Raw genomic sequence first — 18,673 nt, forward strand, 5'->3', positions numbered from 1 at the left:
AGTTTTCTGGTAGTTAAGAGATAAGAATCTCATGGACTTTTGTGCCCAGGCTGGCTTTGAACCATGATCCTCAGATTTTCAGCTTCCTGAGTGCCACTGGCACTCAGCTAAATTCACTTTTTAAAGACATCACTTGCCATTGAACAGTCATATATACTTACAACAGAAAGGGTGAGTCCTGGGGTCTGTTAGAATAACCAACAGTTTTTATTAAAAGCTTGTCCTAGGGCTCTGTGCCAGCCCCACAGCTGAGGGGGGCTCCCCTAACTGCTCCCATGCTGAGGAGCAGCTCCTTTCCAAGGTCCATCCCTTGTTCCCTGCCCCAGCCCTGATCCCAATTGGGAGGGGGGAAAAAAAAAAAGAGGGGGACAAGACGGCACAGGACGTCAGACAGCAATGGGGGAATGGAGACCTAGGCATCCTGACCTCACTCCATCTTGGTCCTTCCCAAGGACTGCTTTCACCCACTCTCCCGACCTTGGGCTCCAGTCCTGCTCTGCCACACCACAAGTCTGGGGCCCTGTCATCCCCAGTCCACAGTCCCACTGCAAGGGTAGTATAGTTCTCTGAATATAATATAGCTAGACCCACCCTTTCCCTCCCCCAGGGAACCAGATGAATATTTGACACGCACAGCTCCCTCCTTGCCCAGGTGGTTACGGAGGGAGACCCTGGCACCATGGTGGGGAGGCAGGGCTCCTGGTCAGCCTTAGGGCACTGATGCCCAAGCTGGCATGGGGCCACTGGCCAGCCCCAAGAAGCTCATGAGATGAGGTCTGAGGGTAGCTGAGCCAGCATCCTGTCCCCACCGCCCTTGGGTGGGCCTCAAGCTATAGCCTGCTAGGATCAGGCTCTACCCACCCCCACCCTGCCCCAGTCCTCTGTTCACCACCCTGCACTTCAAGAATAGAAGTGGGAGGAACCGTTAAGGATGTGGGAAGCAACACTGGTGCTTCGGCTCAGAGGCCCAGGCACTGCCGCTGCAGGGGGGCCCACGTTCTCACTGCCACCGCCCCCTGAGGCTGCTCGTCGGAGGGGCTGGGGGCTGTTTCTTAACAGTAGCAGAGCTCCACCTCGGGGTGTCCCACTCTGTGATGGGGGCCCCAGCCAGTTTGGGGGACCTGGTGGAGCCAGCAGAGCTGGCTGACGCCACGCTGGGGGGGGCATGCCTGGAGGAGGAGGGCCATGGCTCCAGTGGGCCCCTGAGCGGGGGACAGGACGAGAGGGCCAGGCAGGGGCAGGAGGCGGGGCAGGGTAGCCCTGGGCAGCAGCCTCAGCTGGGATGCCCCCCAGAGCCATACTGGAGAAGCCCAGTCTCATGCTCTCAGCGTCGAAGGCCTCGATCTCACGGGCCTGCCGCTCAAGCAAACTCCGTATTCGCTCGGAGCGCCCTGTCTGCAGGGTCAGCAGCTCTTCTTCCACCTGGGGTACCCAGAACAGGGGTGAGAGTCTCAGAACGGGGAGCTTGCCCTCCATACCTCACCCTGGAGGCAGAGACCCTTACCCGTTGCTCCAGCAGTGCCCGCCTCAGCGCTACTCTCTGCTCTAGCTCCCTCAGCTCCCGCTCGTGCTGGCTCTCGGTGCGAATCTTGATCTTGCTCTGGTAGGCGTTAAGCAGTTCCAGCTCCTGCTGAAGCTGCTGCCTCAGGGCCTGGAACTCTGCCTCCTGGGTCTCATCAAGCCGAAGCTGGAGGGTAGCAAGGACCAGTTTTAGGGAGCTCTTCCCCTTCCCCCACCATCCTCCCCTGCCCCGGTAGGCCTGGGCCCTAAGGTGGCAAGAAGCAGCGTCTCAACGTCTATCAGAATGGAAGGAGATCATACCCTGTGGCACAGCAATTACACTTGCAGGAATTTATCCCCCAGGTATACTTGCACAAGTGCTCGAGGAGTTCACGGAAGCGTTGGGATAGCAAAATGCTGGAAACAACCTAAATGTCCACCAATAAGGGATGGGTTAAATACATTTACGGTACAGCCATACCAGGGAAAATTCTACATTGTAGCTGGGCTTGGTGGCTCACCCAGGGATCCCAGCACTCGGGAGGCCGAGGCAGGATTGTGAATTTGAGGCCAGCTTGGACTATATAGTGAGACCCTGTCTCAGAAAAACAAAACAAAAACACCAAATTATATATTATTTTTGAAAATTAGGTATACATACTGACATGTAACCAGGTCCAAGAAAATTAAGTGGAAAAAAGGAGATTAGAGAGCAGTATGTCAAGTATAAGTCTATTTGTTTAAAATTTGCAATCTTCCAAATGCATTGGAAAACATCTACAAAATGGTTATCATTGGCAAGTTACCTCTGAGAGGTGGAACTAGGTGAGAATGGGGCCCTCTGACTGCTTACACTCCATGTATGTTTTAAGCTGCCCACTCCAGTGATGCATGTGGTCAGTTTTTACAACAGCAACCTTCCAAATCTCCTGAAGTCTTGAGTAAATGGGCCCCAAGGACTGCACTCACTGCAACTACTCCCTGTTCACATAGTAAACTAACTCAAGCTTGGGGAAGGGGGGAGGGGAATTATAGCCACTCTTTTCCTTGGTGGTTCTTGGTAGAGTGGGTAGGATGGCTTTGTCAAGACCTTAAGGAAATGCCAAAAGAAATAATAAAACCATTGAGAGGAATATGAAATAACAAAACCTTTGGGGCCAACAGTGAAAGCATATTAGTGTTCCAAGCACAAAAAAGCCCAGCCTTTTCGTCCATACCTCCCACCTTCCATTTCCTGTAACTAAGCTGCAAATACAGAGGTGAACCTCCACTGTTTCCCTCTCAAGTCCCCAGGCCTCACCGCCTGTGAGCTGAGCATCTCTGAGATGGACTGGTCGTACTGCTCTGCCAAGATCGCCAGCTTTCGGGTTTGTTCTTCCTTGAGCCGCTTAAGGAGGCTCTTGTGCTGAGCTTTGGGTGTAGTCTCCAGCAAGTGTGCCCGCAGAGCCTTGTACTGTCGGGTCTGGATCTTACACGTCTCCTGGAACTGCTTCTTGATCTGCAGCTCCTTCGACTATGCAGCAGACGGATCAAGGGGAAATGGGGGCAGGGGAGAGGAAGAGGAAGAGAAGGAACAACCAGGGGAAAGGGAGAGAAGAGGAAGGAGACAGAAGCAGAGACAGGGAGAGAAACAGAAAACATGTTAGACAGAGGGGGCGGGGGGAGCTGTATACAGACAGACATGGAAAGATGGTGTTGAGACAGATCAGGAAGGGCTTGATGGGCAAGAGATGCAAAGAAAACAAGATGGAGTGCAAAAGCACATCCAGAGGGAACGGAATGTCATGGGAAGGAACATCAGACTTCATGGACAGGGTACTGAGAAGCTTTAGAGGACTTAGAACACAGAAGCTTTGATCATACAACGCAGGAGAAAATATGACCTCTGGATAGGAGCATGTGAGCAAACATAAGAATGTGCAAAGGACTAAGTGAGAAGACTGAGTCACACAGAACACCCACAGAAGGCAACACAACGAAGGAGAGAGGAAGGCCCAGGTCCAGAACCTCAGGGAGGAAGGCAGGGAAGAAAAAGCCCCGAGCTGAGAAATGGGTAAGAAAGGTCTGCCCGCTTCGGGCCACAGAGAGAAAAGGGACGAAGGAGGTGGCCAGAAAAGGCCTGACACGTTCAACAGGTGGCATCTGCCACCTGGACCAGATCCAGCCTGGCTCTATGAACTCAGTTCCCACTCCATGCCCACAACCAACCGCTCCAGCGGCCCACACACTCTGACTGGCCCCCAGCCCACCACCCTCAACTGTGGAGGGTCTGCAGTCCCATCCCCCAACCCTCTAGGCTAATGCCTGATGGAGGGAAGAGATACAGCTCCCAAACAGAAGGAACCCAGTATACAATGGATTGGGGGGAAGACTGAAGATGAAGAGACCAAAGGACTTGGGGCACGAAGGGCTCTCTGGCAGGGACCCACAAATAGAGAGCTGATGGGACCAGGAGGCTTTGGGGAGGCTCTGTAGGGGCCCAGAGCCCAGGGCTGGTAGGGGTCATGGTGTGATGAAGCTATGAAGGCAGAGGATGAGGTTGAGGAGTGAAAGGAGTTGAGGTAACGCAGATGGGGTGAAGAGGTCATGGAGCTGGGGGCCAAGGGTCCAGACTGGGGGCAAACCAGGAAGGCTAGGCGGCAGGACAAAGCAGACAGAGGCAGCCTGGGCCAAAGGTACAGTTTCCGCTCAGATATTTTATTTGTGTTTGTCTTTTTCTTTTTTTTTCTTTCTTTTTTTTTGGGGGGGGTAAGGGGAAGGGGACAAGTTGGGAGACAGAAAAACAAAATCAAAGAGGAGAAAAAAAAAACTGTAATTTTTTTTCCCACCCCACCCCCGTGGCCCCAGGCCTGAGTCGATGAGGGTGAGGATGAACACACACACAGTGGGAGAACAGCAATAACTTAGGGGTCAGGAGAACACAAAGTGTGACTTGTGGACTTTTGTGGGGGAGGCTGCCTATCTAAAGGCCCCAAAGGCTGGGCTTGGGGTAGGGGAGCATGCTGAGGGAGGGGTGGAAGGAAGGAGAGGACTTGGGGACTGAAAAAAAAGTCACTGAGTCCTGGGAGATAAAGTGCTTGCTGCTCTAGATCGGGCAGGAAAGACTGGAGTTGGTTACCTCCAGGGAGGCAAGGCCCGGAATTGGCGCGTCCGCGATCTCCGCCCAGCTAAGGCCCCAGGTGGTGGCTGGCGAGTGGCCGGAGGCCCAACACGGCGCTGGCTGCGTGGTAGCAGCCGAGGGATCCGACTGGGCCTTTCACCACGAAGCAAGCCCCAGCTGGCCAGTGTGTGGATGGCCCAGGGGGGCAAATGGGAGGCTAAACCTTGGCTGGCCCGTGCCAGGCGCCAGTTCCAGCCCTTGCACAAAGCCCAAACCCTTGACAATAAGGCTAACGGGCGACGAGCAGTGGGAGGGTTACCCCTCCGAGGTCCGGGAACAGGCAGGCGGCTACGGAAGCCATCTTTGTTGGTCTTGGGGTAGAGCGCAAACAGGCCCCTGTCCCCCACAGCCCCAAAGCCCTGTAGGGCCTGGAAGGCCTTGGGTGATAGGCGCAACAGAACCCGCAACCAGAGTCGAGAGATGCTCCGGCGGATCCAGGGGCCCTGCTGCTGCACCCATTTGCCCCCAGCTGCCATAGCTGCCAGGGGTAGAGCCAGGCCTGGCCAAGCCAGGAGCCAGGCCGCCCCAAGCCCCAGAGGCACACCCATAAGGCCTCGGCGCCAGCTCAGGCTCAGGACAGCACCTAGTGCGCTGCTCTGGGCCAAAACCAGAAACAGACTAGGGGGTAGATGCAGAGCTGTACAAAGGAGTAAGTAGGAGGCCCCCAGGCCTACCAACCCCACTTCAAGGGCTAACAGTGCTGCCTGCAGGCCACCCCCACCCTGGGCTGCCAGCAGTGGAAGCAGCAGCAGAAGTAATAGGGGCAAGAGACCAGAGGAAGACCCCACTGCAAAGGAGAGGCCAGCGAGGAGGCCATGAGACAGGAGTCCAGGGAGCTGACTAGCAGGGCCAGGTCTTAGCTGTGGTGGAGGCGGCTCTGGAGGGATGTCTGGGGAGGGGCAGCCATCTCCAGGATCCCTAGGGGTTCCAATTGGAGCCCCTTCCTCCTCATCTTCCTCCTCCTCCTCTGGCACTGGAGTCAGTGCTGGACCCTGGACCCAGCAGAGATCCAACTCCTCATCCAGAAAGATTCCATCCTCCTTTCCCCACAGCCTCCACTCCCCAGCCTCCTCCTCGCCAGCAATGCTTCTTTCCTCTGGGACTCTAAGCTCCTCTAGCTCCTCCTCAGGTTGACCCCAATCTTCCTCATTATCCAAACTCCTATGTTTCTGTGAGCTGAGACTAAGAGTTCCTGACTCTTCTCCCAAAATCCTCTGCTCCTCTGGCTCCAAGGTGATCCCTTCCTTTCCCAGAATACTCTCTGACACAGCTTCCTCCTCCTTTCCCAGAACCCTTTGGTCCAGGACTGTCTCCTGGCCAGAGGAGCAGGGCGGCTCTTCACTAGGAGAGCCTGGGCTGGGTGGATTCAGAATGCCAGTAATGGGGAATTCTGGGGGGCGCTGGCCTGCACGTACTTTGAGGCTCTTGGGCTGCTGGCGAACCTGGGCCGCGTGCTTCTGCCGTAACTCTTGTTCACGTCGCTTGTTGTACTCCAGCTGGTTGCCCAGCTCCGTCTGGTGCTGGAGGCGGGTGAGTTCGGCTCGTGTGCGCTGGACAGCCTGGAGTTGCCGAAGCTCCAGCTCCCGAGTGGCCTCATGCTGCCGCAGCAGCAAGGCACACTCCAAGTCCTTCTGTGTTTGTTTCTTGTTCAAGTCCTGAAGCAGAAAGAAGGCAGACAGGGCCCAGGGCCTGGGTTAAGGAGCCTTGTTGGTATCAAGGCAGGAAAACCCCCAAACTCCTTAGCAGGGGAGCTGAGAATGGGGTGGAGGAACGCTGGTCTGGGAAGAGGCCTAAGGACCTTCCAATGAGGATGGGAAGCAAGAGGGGTATTAAAGAGAACCTGAATCACACTATCACTCAGGAAGGGAGGCAAATGAGAGAGGAGAGATGCTGGAATGCTTGACTAGTGGTGTGGGGGGGCAGCCTACCTCTCGCAGCAGGTCCTGGTCCAGGCTATGACGGGCCAGCAGCATCTTGCGCTTATACTGGCGACACTGTAGCTCAAAATACTGGCGTTGGCGCCGCAGCAGCCCTGCTTCTTCCTCTGCCTGGCATTGCTGCAGTTGCTCCTTTTGCCGCAGCAGCCACTCTGCCTTCTCCCGCTTTGGTGTGCTGGGGTTCTCCTGCAGTTCCTGGGTAGGACAATGGGGGACAGGGTCAGGACCTTATGCCCACTCTCAGTCCTCCTCCCACCGCAGCAGCTCTAGCCCACCTCCTTCAGTTGCTCCTTCCGAAGCTTATAGGTTCGCTTCTGTGCCTCCAGCAGGGCAGCCAGCTCTTTTTTCTGCTGCCCAAGGATGTGCTGCTGGAACTTCCGTTCCTCTGCCTGGGCAGCTCGTGCTTCCTTCTCACCAATGGCCTGGTGTCGCCGGGCCAGCTTCTCGGCTTCAGCCCCAAAGCCAGCCCGCTGTGCCTCAAGTTCCCGTTGTAGCCGAGCACTGTGCTCCTCACGTTCACCCCTCAGCCTTGACTCCAGAGCCAAAAGCTGCTTCTGGTGCTGTCGCCGCATCCGCTTGTAGCCACTGAGCTGCTCCCGCAGGGCTGAATCCTGCTCATGCTCCTGGATCTGCCGGCTGACCTAAGGTGGAGAGGATCCAAAGGAACTCAGTGCTGGCCTCCATTGCATTCCCACAGATCACTGTGGTGCTCCATGGGGAAGAACAAGGATTTCAGACTCATGGTTTCATTCTCATTCTGTACCTTCCCCACACTTAAACTCTCTCTCTGAGCATGTTTCCTCAGAGATAATAGATGTTATCTTACTTCATGGGTTGGTGTGATCCAATGAGAAGAAAAAAAGGTGACAAGCACAGGGCCTGGCACAAAAGTAGAAATAATTCAGATTAGTTCAGAAGAGTGCTCTGCCACTTCCTCCTCCCATGACTCCCTTTCCAATTCTCTGCCTCATCAGTTCATGGGCAACACACACACACACACACATGCGTACATGCGTGCGCATCAACTGACTCTAAGCTTAAGTGCTATGTCCTGTACCTTCAACAAGCATGGTGGACAAATCACAGACCATGGCCTAAGCTGGAATGGATGCTGGAGATAGAACACTATGTCTAGAAGTCCTCACCCAAGAGTGATCATTGGCCCCACTTACAATAATTACTATTACAGAATCTTTGTGTGTTTGTGGGGGCGGTCATGGGGCTTGAACTCTGAGCCTGGGTACTGTTCCTGAGCTCTTCAGCTCAAGGCTACTGCCCTACCCTTGAGCCACACCCATTTTCTGGTGGTTAATCATATTCTTTAGTGCCCAGGCTGGTTTTGAACTACGATCCTCAAGATCTCAGCTTCCTAAATAGCTAGGATTACAGATCCGAGCCACTGTGCCCAGCACTATCACTGAATCTTAAGCTAGTCCATGTGGCCAAGGTATTGGAAGCCAAAGACCACTCTGTAAACCACCATGGAATATCAAGCACCATAGCACCTGAAGAGTTGGCCTCATGGAAGCCCTTGGCTTTTACAGGGACTGCTGACACTCAAATGCAGCCCCGTGGGAATGTGATGACCTTAAAGGTTTATTAAAAGCACGAACAAATAGTTATGTCTTAGGAAAAGCTTAACATTTTTTGTCCTGTGGACAGAGAAAAAGATGGCAATGACTTAATTTGAGGAGAGGACTAATACACTGTCTAAAGCACCTGGGCAAGATTTTCCCAGGGTGGCTAGAAAAACAACAACAACAAAAAAGAGCATACCACTGAACCCTATCCTGCCCTCTACCTCCCAAAGAATGCAGTAGGCCTGTAGGTGCCATGCAGGAGAACCACAGTAGGCCACACACCCATCCAGGAGCATGGAGCACCTGACTATCCAGAAGAGCCTGGGAAGCCCATAGGAGCAGTTATTTCTGACAGGGTTTTTTGTTGTTGTTTGTTTTTTGGTTCAGTCATGGGACTTGAACTCTGGGCCTGGGTGTTGTCCCTAAGCTCTTCTGCTTAAGTTACCATTCTATCCTTTGAGCCACAGCCCCACTTCTAATTTTCTAGTGGTTAATTGGAGATAAGTCTCTAGGACGTTAGTGCTCAGGCTGGTTTTGAACCGGGATCCTTAGATTTCAGTCTGCAGGGTGGCTAGGATTATAGGCATGAGCCACCATGCCTGGTGCAGGTTGTGAAAAATGATTAAGAACTGGTCACAGCAGGCCGGGTGTGTCATACCTGTAATCCTAGCTACTTAAGAAGCTGAGATCTAAGGATAAAGGTTCAAAGCCAGCCCAAGCACAAAAGGACCTGAGACTCTTATCTCCAACTAACCCCTAGAAAACAGGGAGTGGGGCTTGGCTCAAGGGTAGGGTGGTAGCCTTGAGCTGAAGAGCTCAGGGACAGCACCACCCAGGCCCAGAGGTAGGGCCATAGCCTTGAGCTGAAGAGCTCAGGAACAGCACCCAGGCCAAGTTCAAGCCCCATGACCCATTTAAAAAAAAAAAAAAGAATTGGTCACATCAGCTGAGAATATGGCTTAGTGGCCGAGCACTTGTCGGACAAGCCCTAGGTTTGATTCCTCAGTACCACATACACAGAAAAAGATGAAAGTGGTGCTGTGGCCCAAGTGGTAGAATGCTAGTCTTGAACTAGAGAAAGCAAAAAATGAGAACACCTCTAGTTCATCTTAGGAAGAAAGTCACTTCAGGACTTAAAACCATCTGGAGTATCCAGCCAGGTAACTTAGAGAAGGTGAGCAGGGGCATGCGCACGGCTGCACTCACCAAAGAGGCAGTACGGATGGTGGCAAAGTGGTCCCGGTTGCGGCAGTAGGCCCGGCGGCGGGCAGAAGAGGTGGTGGAGGTGGGAGCTGGGGCTGCAGGTGGCTGCAGTGGGCCTGGAGTGATCTCCGGCTGGTAGGGATCATCATACAAGTTGTCAGAACCCTAGAGGAAGGGAAGGTGAAAGGAATACCTGAGTCTGAGGCCACTGAGCCCAAAGGGAATTACGAGAGGACAAACAATCACGGTCCTCAAGTAGCTCCTGAGGACAGGTCAAGCTAGGCTGCTTGACTGTCACAGACAGCGTGAGCCACATACCGGCAGGCGGTGGATTATGGAGCTGTGGGAAGTGACTGTGTGCTCCCCCTCCTGCATCATGGCCATCTCTCGAGCTTCAGGGCCTTCTTCCTCTTCCTCCTCCTCTTCTTCTTCCTCCTCCTCTTCTTCATTGTCTGAGGCATCTGCTAGGCTGTTGACTGAACTGCTCTGGCTAGAAGCACTGATGGACATGCTGGGCACAGAGTGACTACTCTCCAGACTGGTCAGTGTCCCTGCCCGGTGCATGTAGGGCTCGGTCTCCTGTGAACAGGGCGTGGTCTGTTGGGCAAGGAAGGGGAAGGACAAGGAGTGTGTGCATGGAGGCAGCACAAGCAGTCAGAGGGTATGCAGAAGAAGGGGGTGGGGGAGGTGGGAAAGGTGGCAGGGTCAGCTGGGTCACCTCCTCCTCCTCTGGTGCCTCAGCACCAGGACCATTGGGGGCCTCCTGGAATAGAATCTTTTTCATCTTGCGGTACTGCAGGTTGTCTAGCTCCCGCACAGCATCCTTGGTTCTCTGGATCAGGTCCATGATGACTGTGGGTGGCCGCTCCCGGAGCACAAAGCGGTGCTAGGGGAAGAGAACATTGAGGCTTGCTGCAACACCCACCCCATCATCGCTGGCCTGAAACATTCTCCCAAACCACCATGGTGGATACTATCCTTGCCTCAAACCCTCTCCCATCACCCAGTTTCCACTCCTGAGACAGTCTCTAGTTCTCCAGAAGTGACAAAGACATGGCTGAAGGCAAGGTCATTCAGAAGATCTGAACTCTAGTCTAGTTCCACTATTGGTTAGGTAGCTGGGTGCTAGTGGCTCATGCTGGGAACCAGTGGCTCACATCTATAATCCTACTCAGGAGATGGAGATCTGATCATGGTTCAAAGGCAGGAAAGCTCATGAGACTCTTCTTCACCAAACCACCAAAAACCCAGAAGTGGAGCTGTGGCTCAAGTGGTAGAGTGCTAGGCCTGAACTAAAAGGCCTAGGGACATTGCCCAGGCCCTGAGTTCAAGTCCTAGGACTGACACAAAACAACATGAAAAAAGTGCTATGTGATAAGCTGGGATAAGTTATCCCAGAATTATCAAACAAGCAGGTCAAATTGCCTAAGCCAGCCCCAACTAGAGATCCCTTTGGACCCTTCTAAACCATCTCAGGGGATACAGGGTTGTGTCTCAAGTGACCGAATGCCTGCCTAGCAAGCATGAGGCAGAATTCAAACCCCAGAACTGCCAAAAATTACCCATGGTAAGACACCATGAGTTTTGGGCTTGAATTACATCCCTGATTACCTCATGCTAATCAAAAACTCTAACTGGCAATTAGATATGGGGGAAATTATTGCTTAGAAAGCTAAAACAGGAAGTGGTGCTGTGGCTCAAGTGGTACAGCATTTTAGCCTTTCACTGAAGAGCTCAGGGACAGCACCCAGGCCCAGAGTTCAAGCTCTACAACCAACCAAAAAAAAAAGAAAGAAAAAAAAAAAAGAAAGTTGAAAGTCTAATAGAAAAAAATACCTCTCAAAAAAGAATCCACTGGAGCCAGGTGTGGTGGCTCACGCCTGCAACCCTAGCTACTCAAGAGGCTGAGATCTGAGGATCATGGTTCAAAGCCTGCCCAGGAACTAAAGACGGTGAGACTCTTATCTCCAATTAACCACCAGAAAACTGGAAGCGGTGCTGTGGCTCAAAGGGGTAGGGCAGTAGCCTTGAGCTGAAGAGCTCAGGGACAGCGCGAGGTCCAGAGTTCAAGTCCCATAACTGACAAAAAATAAATAAATTTTATAAGAAAAAGAATCCACTGGGAATCAAGGGTGGAGTAGGAACTTGAGCAGGAAACTCCTGCTGGAGAAGGGCTTCAGAGAGGGCTTCTTGTACCAATCTGCAGCTTTAGGGGAACGTGAGCCTATAAGCCCTCACCTTCAGAAGAACCTCTGAGGTTGGTCTATCTTGAGGAATTTTCTGAAGGCAGGAATCAACAAAATTCCGGAAGTACTCAGACCTAGAAATCACAGACGGTGGGGGACAGGAGGAACAGGTATGAGCCAGGCAGCTTGTCTCCATGGTCTACCCTAGTTCCAGATAACCCAGTCCTCACCAGTGTCCTGACTGGAGTGCGGGGGACTCATTCTGTGCAATGTGGTATAAGGCACTCATCGCGTTCATGTTAAACAGTGGTGGCTTCCGCTCCGCTATGGGAAGGTCAATAGAGAGAAGGTGAAAGATGGCAGGTGCACAAAATAGACTAGAATGGAACTCAGCATGGATTCAAATCCCAAAGTCTAAATTAGGAGCAGCATGACTTTGAACAATTCATATAGTTATATTGAGTTTCCATTAGTTTCCATTAGAAATGTAACATCTACCCTCTCTGATACAAGTAGATAGAGAAGGGTCAAAGAAAATAGCATCCACAATGCACTAAAGAAAAAGCAGAAGGAAGTGCACATCCAGTTATCAAGTAGTAACTTACTAAGTATCAATTAGGAGCAAAAAACTTGCTAAGCATTATGAAGATAAGATTCTAGACTTGCTCTCAAGCCTGGGGTATAGTTCAGTAGCAGAGCACTTACTTAACATGAGCAAGGCACTATGTTCCATCGCTAGCACATGCTTGAAGCAAGTCTTTTTGGAAAAAGAAATACTAGAGGAAAGACACTCAAAAAAGACTACTAAGGTAGTGGACAGAAAGCCATTAATTAATTACTATAAAACCTGTCAGTCTCAGAGTTGGCAGGACTTGACAGGTGCTTGTAATCAGAGCTCTAGGGTGGTCAAAATGGACAAGAGTCTGGAGGCCTAGGATACTATCCTAGAAGGATGGGATGGAATGAGGACAGTAATGGAAAGGTGTGGAGAAGAAAGAGGGGGGAATAAAGAGGAGACTGTCCTTACCCAGCTCAATGCAGGTTATCCCCAAGGACCAGACATCCACTTTGCCATCATATTGACCCTCATCCATGGCCAAGATCACCTCTGGAGCCATCCTGAGAGAATGGGAGGAAAGAGGTGAATCACCTCTCAGACTCCATCACTCCCGCTTCTGCCATCCTGGGAGCTCTTCCCCCCACCACTCTCCCTCACCAGTATGGGGTGCCCACGAAGGAGTTGGCAGGTGCCATGATGGATGCCGAGCCGAAGTCCCCCAGCTTCACTAAGCCTGGCTCTGACAACAGGATGTTTCCAGCCTTCACATCCCTAATGGAGGCCAAGTACAAATATTAAATGTCTCAAGAAAGTTGGCCGGGGGCTTTAGCAGTTTCCAAGACAGCTGCAGCCTGGAGAAGTGAGGGGTGTGTAGCAAGCACTCTCCTTCCAGCCACCTCTGGCATTGCTGTACCTGTGGATCATGTTGTGGGAGTGCAGGTAGGCCAGACCTTGAAGCGCCCCATGGGTCACAGCTGCAATCTCCACTTCCTGAAGGGGCTTTTTGTGTACTAGAGAGGGAAAAAAATATCGAATTAAAGGGGTTGATAGGTAAGACTAGATTAAGGTCCCTTTATCCCTTCCCTTATAGCTTGTTTGCTCCCTTATCCCACTTACTAACCAAGTCACTTACCTTCTAGGAGATCAGAAGCTGAGCCCAGACAATACTCCATCACCAGCTACGGAAGGGTCAAGCATTAGAGATCAACAGATCCTGGCTATCCTGGCCTAGCTTCCTTGAGAACTCAAAACAGAGCTTCTATGCCTATCCTTTCACTCAGGTGATGGCCCCGCAAGTCGTGATGGGGAGAAAATGAGGTGTGGGAGAGTCCCTGGCTAGACAAAATCAAAATTACTCCCCACTACTTCCATTTAAATCCCTTTAACCCTCCATTCACTCTTTCTCTCCTCCAAACCACATGCCCCCTTCCACCTGCTACCTATGTAGTAGCTCTGTAGCCAGCCTCTTTCTCCTAGACTGACCTTGTTGCTCTTGGATTTGTTTGAGGACTAGAGTAGTCAGAAAATACTTCCTCTTTCTTAAGATCTCACAATGGCACCCTGAACAAGGCCCACTTAAGAAACTGGGCCAGGACAAGATGGGCCCGAGAAGAGGACAGCTCACCCAAGCCGTGTGCTCCCTCAGGTAACAGCCCCGGTACTGAATGGTATTGGGATGTCGGAGCTTCTGCAAGAACCGCACCTCCTTGATGATGTCCTGCCATTTCTAGAAAGTCAGGAAAGGAATTACACAGCCGGTGTCAAGACTGAGGTCCTCTGTCCCACAACCTGGTCTTAGGGAGCTTGACTCACCTCATTTGATTGTTTCCCACTGTAGGACATCTTCTTGATGGCCACCACCTCGCTATTTCGGACATCCCGGGCCTAGAGGACCAGATCAGATCAGAGGGTAGTGATACATCTTCCTCTCCCAGCGCAGGGCAGGGGAAGAAAACAGGAAAGGCTGGTATGGTGGAATGGCTCAGAAGGACTGTCTAGAGATTCACAGAGTGAATAAGAGTCCCCATCCTTACTTTACTTCCCAAACCCCAACTCACAAAGTACACAGCTCCAAAGCTGCCATGGCCAATTTCCCGGAGGTCAGAGAAGAGCTTTTCAGGGTCATCCTTGAAGAAGAGCTCAGCCACATCAGGGTCCTTCAGGCTCCCAGCCCGGCCCCCAGCTGGCATGGTGGCCCCTGGGGGCCCTGAGAGTAGGGCCTAGCCTGGGAAATGAAGATGGGTCTTAGAATTAGGGCAGGACCCACAGGGAAAGGATGAGCCCCTTGAGTTCCTGACTTCTCCTCCCCCCTCATTCTGATGAGGGGGAGGCACTGCTGAGAAAGGACAGGGGGAAATCAGGAGTAACGTCAAAGCTTTGAAAAAATGAAGTTGCCTTGGCAACCAGATCACGGGGGCTGTGGCCTTCGAGTCCCTAAAATTGCTAGGAAGACACTGGGAAGTCAAGCATCCTTACCAGCCCCTTTGCCCCTCAACCAGTTCATATTCCCTTATAACCCGTTTCCCCTCCAGATCCCCACATGTCCTGTCCCACACTCCCAACAATTTCCAGGCACCCTCCTGTTCCCCTTGGTGCTGAGGCCCCCTCCTCCCTCCAACCTTTCACACCCTGGAAGAGAACAGGAAACAGCTAGGCCGGAGGTAGTGGAAATCCGGCCATTGTTACAAGTGGGTACTGGCCCAGAAGAACCAGGAGACTCACTCTCACAAAGGGTAGGGATACTGTGGCAGAGAGGTCTAGAATGGGAAGGGCAGGCATAGAAGTGACTTTGAGGGTATCTCTTGTCACGTGGGATGCCTTAATTTTGTCCAATCCGATTGCATAAGCAGCACATACAGGTGCAGGGGTGCCTGTCTGGAGCATGAACAGCATTTGTTGAGCATGGGTAGTAAGTGTCTCACTGGATGCTCATCTCAACTTTATGAGGTATGATCTTTATCCCTATTTCACCAGCGAGGAATACAAGCTTAGAAAGGATAAGTTATTTGCCCAAAGCTATCTCACCCCACCAGGCTTTCAGGACAGCCTGATGAAATCAGCAGGTTAGGGTTAGGACCTGGACCAGCATTTATCAGACAAGTTGCTGATGGGCAAAAGAAAGAAGGACTACTTACAGGCTCAAACCTGTAATCCTAGCTACTCGGGAAGTAGAGATTTGTGGACCAAGGTTTGAAACCAGCCCAGGCAGGGAAGTCCATGAGACTCTTATTTCCAGTTAACCACCAAAAAGCCAGAAATGGAGCTATGGCTCAAGTGGTAGTGCATCAGCCTTGGGCAAAAAGGCCAAGGGACAGCTCTCAGGTCCTGGATTTAACTCTAATACTGGCACACATGCACACATACACACACAGATTTTCTCTAAGGTCAGAGACCAGACAGGACCTTCTCTTCACTAAGGTCTCGTTGCTTAGTACTACTGTCAGTGTCACCCCAATCTCAATCCCCTCCTACTGGAAGCCTCCCTTGACTACTCCAGGTCTTGAAGGGTGTTCCCTGATCACCCAGCCAAATACCAAGAAAAAGTTGCTACTCGTTGTCAGAACCAGACTCTCAAGTCAATTCCAGAAGAAAATCCTGGCTAAGCACAAAGGATCCTTCAGCAAAGCTGGACTCCCAAGGAAGAGTTCTAGCTACTTAAAAGCACCTAACAATTTTAGCAGTTAATTATATTTGGTTGTGCACTGTTTCCTGTTGTGTTGTTAATGTTGTCTCTTCAGCCCAACTGGAAGCTGAAGAGCAAGGAGGGAGTTTGACTGTTCAGTGGCCCAGGAGGGGTAGAGGGCTCAGAAAAGCTGAGATTGCTTGTCCTCAACTCAGCCCTCAAGAGCAGCTGGACTGCTTGAGGCCCCCTCTGCCAACACTGAGCATACCTCACCTCCATCACACACCTACACACAAAAGCAGGTGCTCACAACCTGCCAAGGCAATCTTCCTGACCTCTTTCCTGGCACCAACCCCAGGGCTGCCAGGATCCCAGACCACATAAAAATGATGCCAGCCACTAGCACACAGGTTCTCTTCCTCATAAAAACAACATGTGAACAATTACCAAGGTCTGTGCTAAATCAAAACCACGTTTTAAAATCAATGCTCTTACCCGTCTCTGATGAGAAATGTGTCCTCATCATTGAGCTGCCCTACCAGTAGTATATCCCATCTGCATGGTACAGCAACAGCTTTAGATAACTTCCTTTCACTTCTTGGTCTTCTCAGGTTAAATGAATTATTGTAGTGTGGGACTCATGAGATCTCACTGAAACACTATACATACGGATTTTTTTTTTCCTTCCCTGCCTCTAGGATTGCTATAGGCTTAATGCTTTGGGGACTCATGCTACCCCGACAGCCAAGCATTAACTGTCAAGAGAAGCCACTAAGGCCATCATCTGTCAAAAAGGCCAGCCCTTTCAGAAACCCAGGCCAAAATCTGAGAATGTAGTAAAAATGAAGGTCATGTTAGACAGGAAATGCATGGAGCAGAGGCAGGAAAAGCTCCTTAGTAGACAGCCCTCCTGGAAAGACATTTCATCACACCTCCATTTTCAACCCTCACCCCAATTCATCTTCCTCTGGCTAAGCCCAAGCTTGGAAGAAAACATGGCCAGAAACAAGTGTGGATCAAGGGCAAGACCTGGCTGAGGTCTTACTTTAAAATTCCACTTCAGCTGTGTGACCTTGGGCAACCTCGCTGGAGCCTCAATGTTCTTAACTGTAGAATGGGAAGACAGCAATGAAAGAGGTTTCATAAGGGTGAATGGGATGTGGGAGGAATAAGAGAATGGATGAAAAGTAATTCATAAAGATCACTTGATAAACGTATGAAATGCATACCAGCAAGGGATAGGAAGCAAGGTTAACTGGCAGGTGATCACATTTGAGCACACCTGTATACACACATACACACACACACACACTCTCTCTCTCTCTCTCTCTCTCCCTTTCTTGGACAAGGACAAGACAACCAACCAAATCAAGCCTGAAAAGCAGATAAGCAGACCCACCATGGGAATCAGAGGCATGTGAACCAACACCCCAGAGCAGTCAGGAAAAGGGAGTGTAATCCATGAAGAAGAGGTGGCTGCAAGGGGCAAAGTTAACAGAGACCAGAAAGATCCAACCCATGTGATTAACTCAAGAACCCCGGGGCATGGCATCAGGGACCTTGTCACCTGAGGTCCCCCATCAACCAGACACAATGAGGGAAGAGGAAGGGGAAGAGGGTGGTAACATAAGGCAAGGCTGGCCAGAGGCTGACCACGGCCCAGCTGGGTTCCCCATCCTGAAGAGAGGGGCCTACCCAGGCCCAGCCCCTCAGAAAGGTCTGTTTCTTCTGTGCTAAACACAGGGACCCGCGCCCCTGCACCCCGTGTCTCACCTGGTAGGGGTCACTATGGTGCCCCAGCGCCTCCGCTTCCGCCTGGAGTCCTCCAGCGGCTCTGCCAAGCAGGGAGAGGGGCAAGGAGACCTTTCCCCTCGCCACCTCTTCCTCGGCTTTCGCCTTTCCTGAGGGGCGGGCCCGGGAAGCCGCCCCTGGAGGGGAGGGGGTGACAACCTGATCTGACCTCGCGGTCCAGTCCTCCCCCAACTCGAGGGCGAGAGTTGCTGAATCCCGGATTTCTGAGGTTGGGGTGGGGGGGTCTGGACCCCGTATATTTTACACACGGGGAAAAGGAATCCGGTATCTGAAGGCCTGGGGAATGAACCCCGGGTCCTAGTGCACACAGGGGCCTGAACCCCAGGTATTTCCAATTCTATAAAGCAGACACCCAGGTTTGGAGAGGTTGGGGACCTGAGTCCCGGATATCTGGAATAGCAGGGATGATACCTGGGTATCTGAGAATCGTGGGGCGAAGCCCGGAAATTCAGAACCCAGGAGGCTGAGTCCCGGGTCTCCGGCCACCGACAGGGGGCCCACCCCGAGGACGTCCGGCCGCACGGCCCCTCTCACGCCGGGGTCCGAGAGTGACAGTCCCCGCTCCCGCCCTGGCCTCCTTCCTTCCTCCTCCTCGCTTTCGGGGACAGCCGAGAGACTGTAGCTAAGGAACTGCCGACTGTCTCCGCGCCCTCTCCCCCTCGCCTCTTCTCCGTCTCAGCCTCTCTCCGCACCACAGCCCCGGTCTCGTCCCGGTCTCCCTCTCCCTCTTCCTCCCAATTCCAAGATGGAGACCGGGCGGGAGCGCGCAGGCGCGGTAGGAACGCCGGGCCAAAAGGGGCGGAGCCCCGAGGGAGAACCCCGCCCCTCTCGCCTGGCGGCTGCAGCCCGGGAGACTCGGAGTCACCGGGCTCGAGTGCGCGCGCGCCCCGCCACGCGGACCCTGGGTGGGAGGGGGCGGGGAGACGGGCTAGGCTTGCCGCGGGGAGGAGCCCAGCGCGCAATCCAACGACTGGTGGAGCAAAGCGCAAGGACGCATGCGCTCACCCCGCCTTCGCTCCCAGCTCGAGCTTGTTGCTAGGGCAAGCTTGGGGAGGGGGGGGCGCGGGTGGACGGAAAGCTGTCGTTTGCGCCTGCGCGCAGGGCAGAGGCTCCC

At 52.6% G+C, this 18,673-nt stretch overlaps 1 protein-coding gene across 5 annotated transcripts; it reads right to left on the minus strand.

Moving 5' to 3' along the window:
- Window positions 1-184: 184 nt before the first annotated feature.
- Window positions 185-18,302, minus strand: Taok2 (TAO kinase 2). 5 transcript variants are annotated; one of them, XM_090357965.1, is made up of 19 exons: window positions 17,521-18,302; window positions 14,183-14,349; window positions 13,938-14,009; window positions 13,750-13,851; window positions 13,258-13,303; window positions 13,039-13,135; window positions 12,783-12,896; window positions 12,594-12,685; window positions 11,797-11,890; window positions 11,619-11,700; window positions 10,099-10,266; window positions 9,699-9,959; window positions 9,384-9,545; window positions 6,873-7,238; window positions 6,589-6,792; window positions 6,076-6,315; window positions 2,801-3,013; window positions 1,505-1,687; window positions 185-1,422 (listed from the first exon to the last, which is right to left on the minus strand). In XM_090357965.1, exons 2-19 carry the CDS (start codon window positions 14,312-14,314, stop codon window positions 901-903), a joined length of 3,150 nt encoding a protein of 1,049 aa, XP_090214091.1. In that variant the 5' UTR covers window positions 14,315-14,349; window positions 17,521-18,302; the 3' UTR covers window positions 185-900. The 5 variants fall into 5 exon arrangements, with proteins under 5 accessions (XP_090214091.1, XP_090214090.1, XP_090214088.1 ...); XM_090357964.1 differs by having other exon boundaries at window positions 9,699-9,977; XM_090357962.1 differs by lacking the exons at window positions 185-1,422; window positions 1,505-1,687; window positions 2,801-3,013 and having other exon boundaries at window positions 4,239-6,315; window positions 9,699-9,977; window positions 17,521-17,581; window positions 17,971-18,302.
- Between the last annotated feature and the right edge of the window lie 371 nt (window positions 18,303-18,673).

This window comes from Megascapheus bottae, chromosome 25 (assembly GCF_031878675.1).
Source record: "Megascapheus bottae isolate mThoBot1 chromosome 25, mThoBot2.hap1, whole genome shotgun sequence".
Taxonomy (NCBI): Eukaryota; Metazoa; Chordata; class Mammalia; order Rodentia; family Geomyidae; genus Megascapheus; species Megascapheus bottae.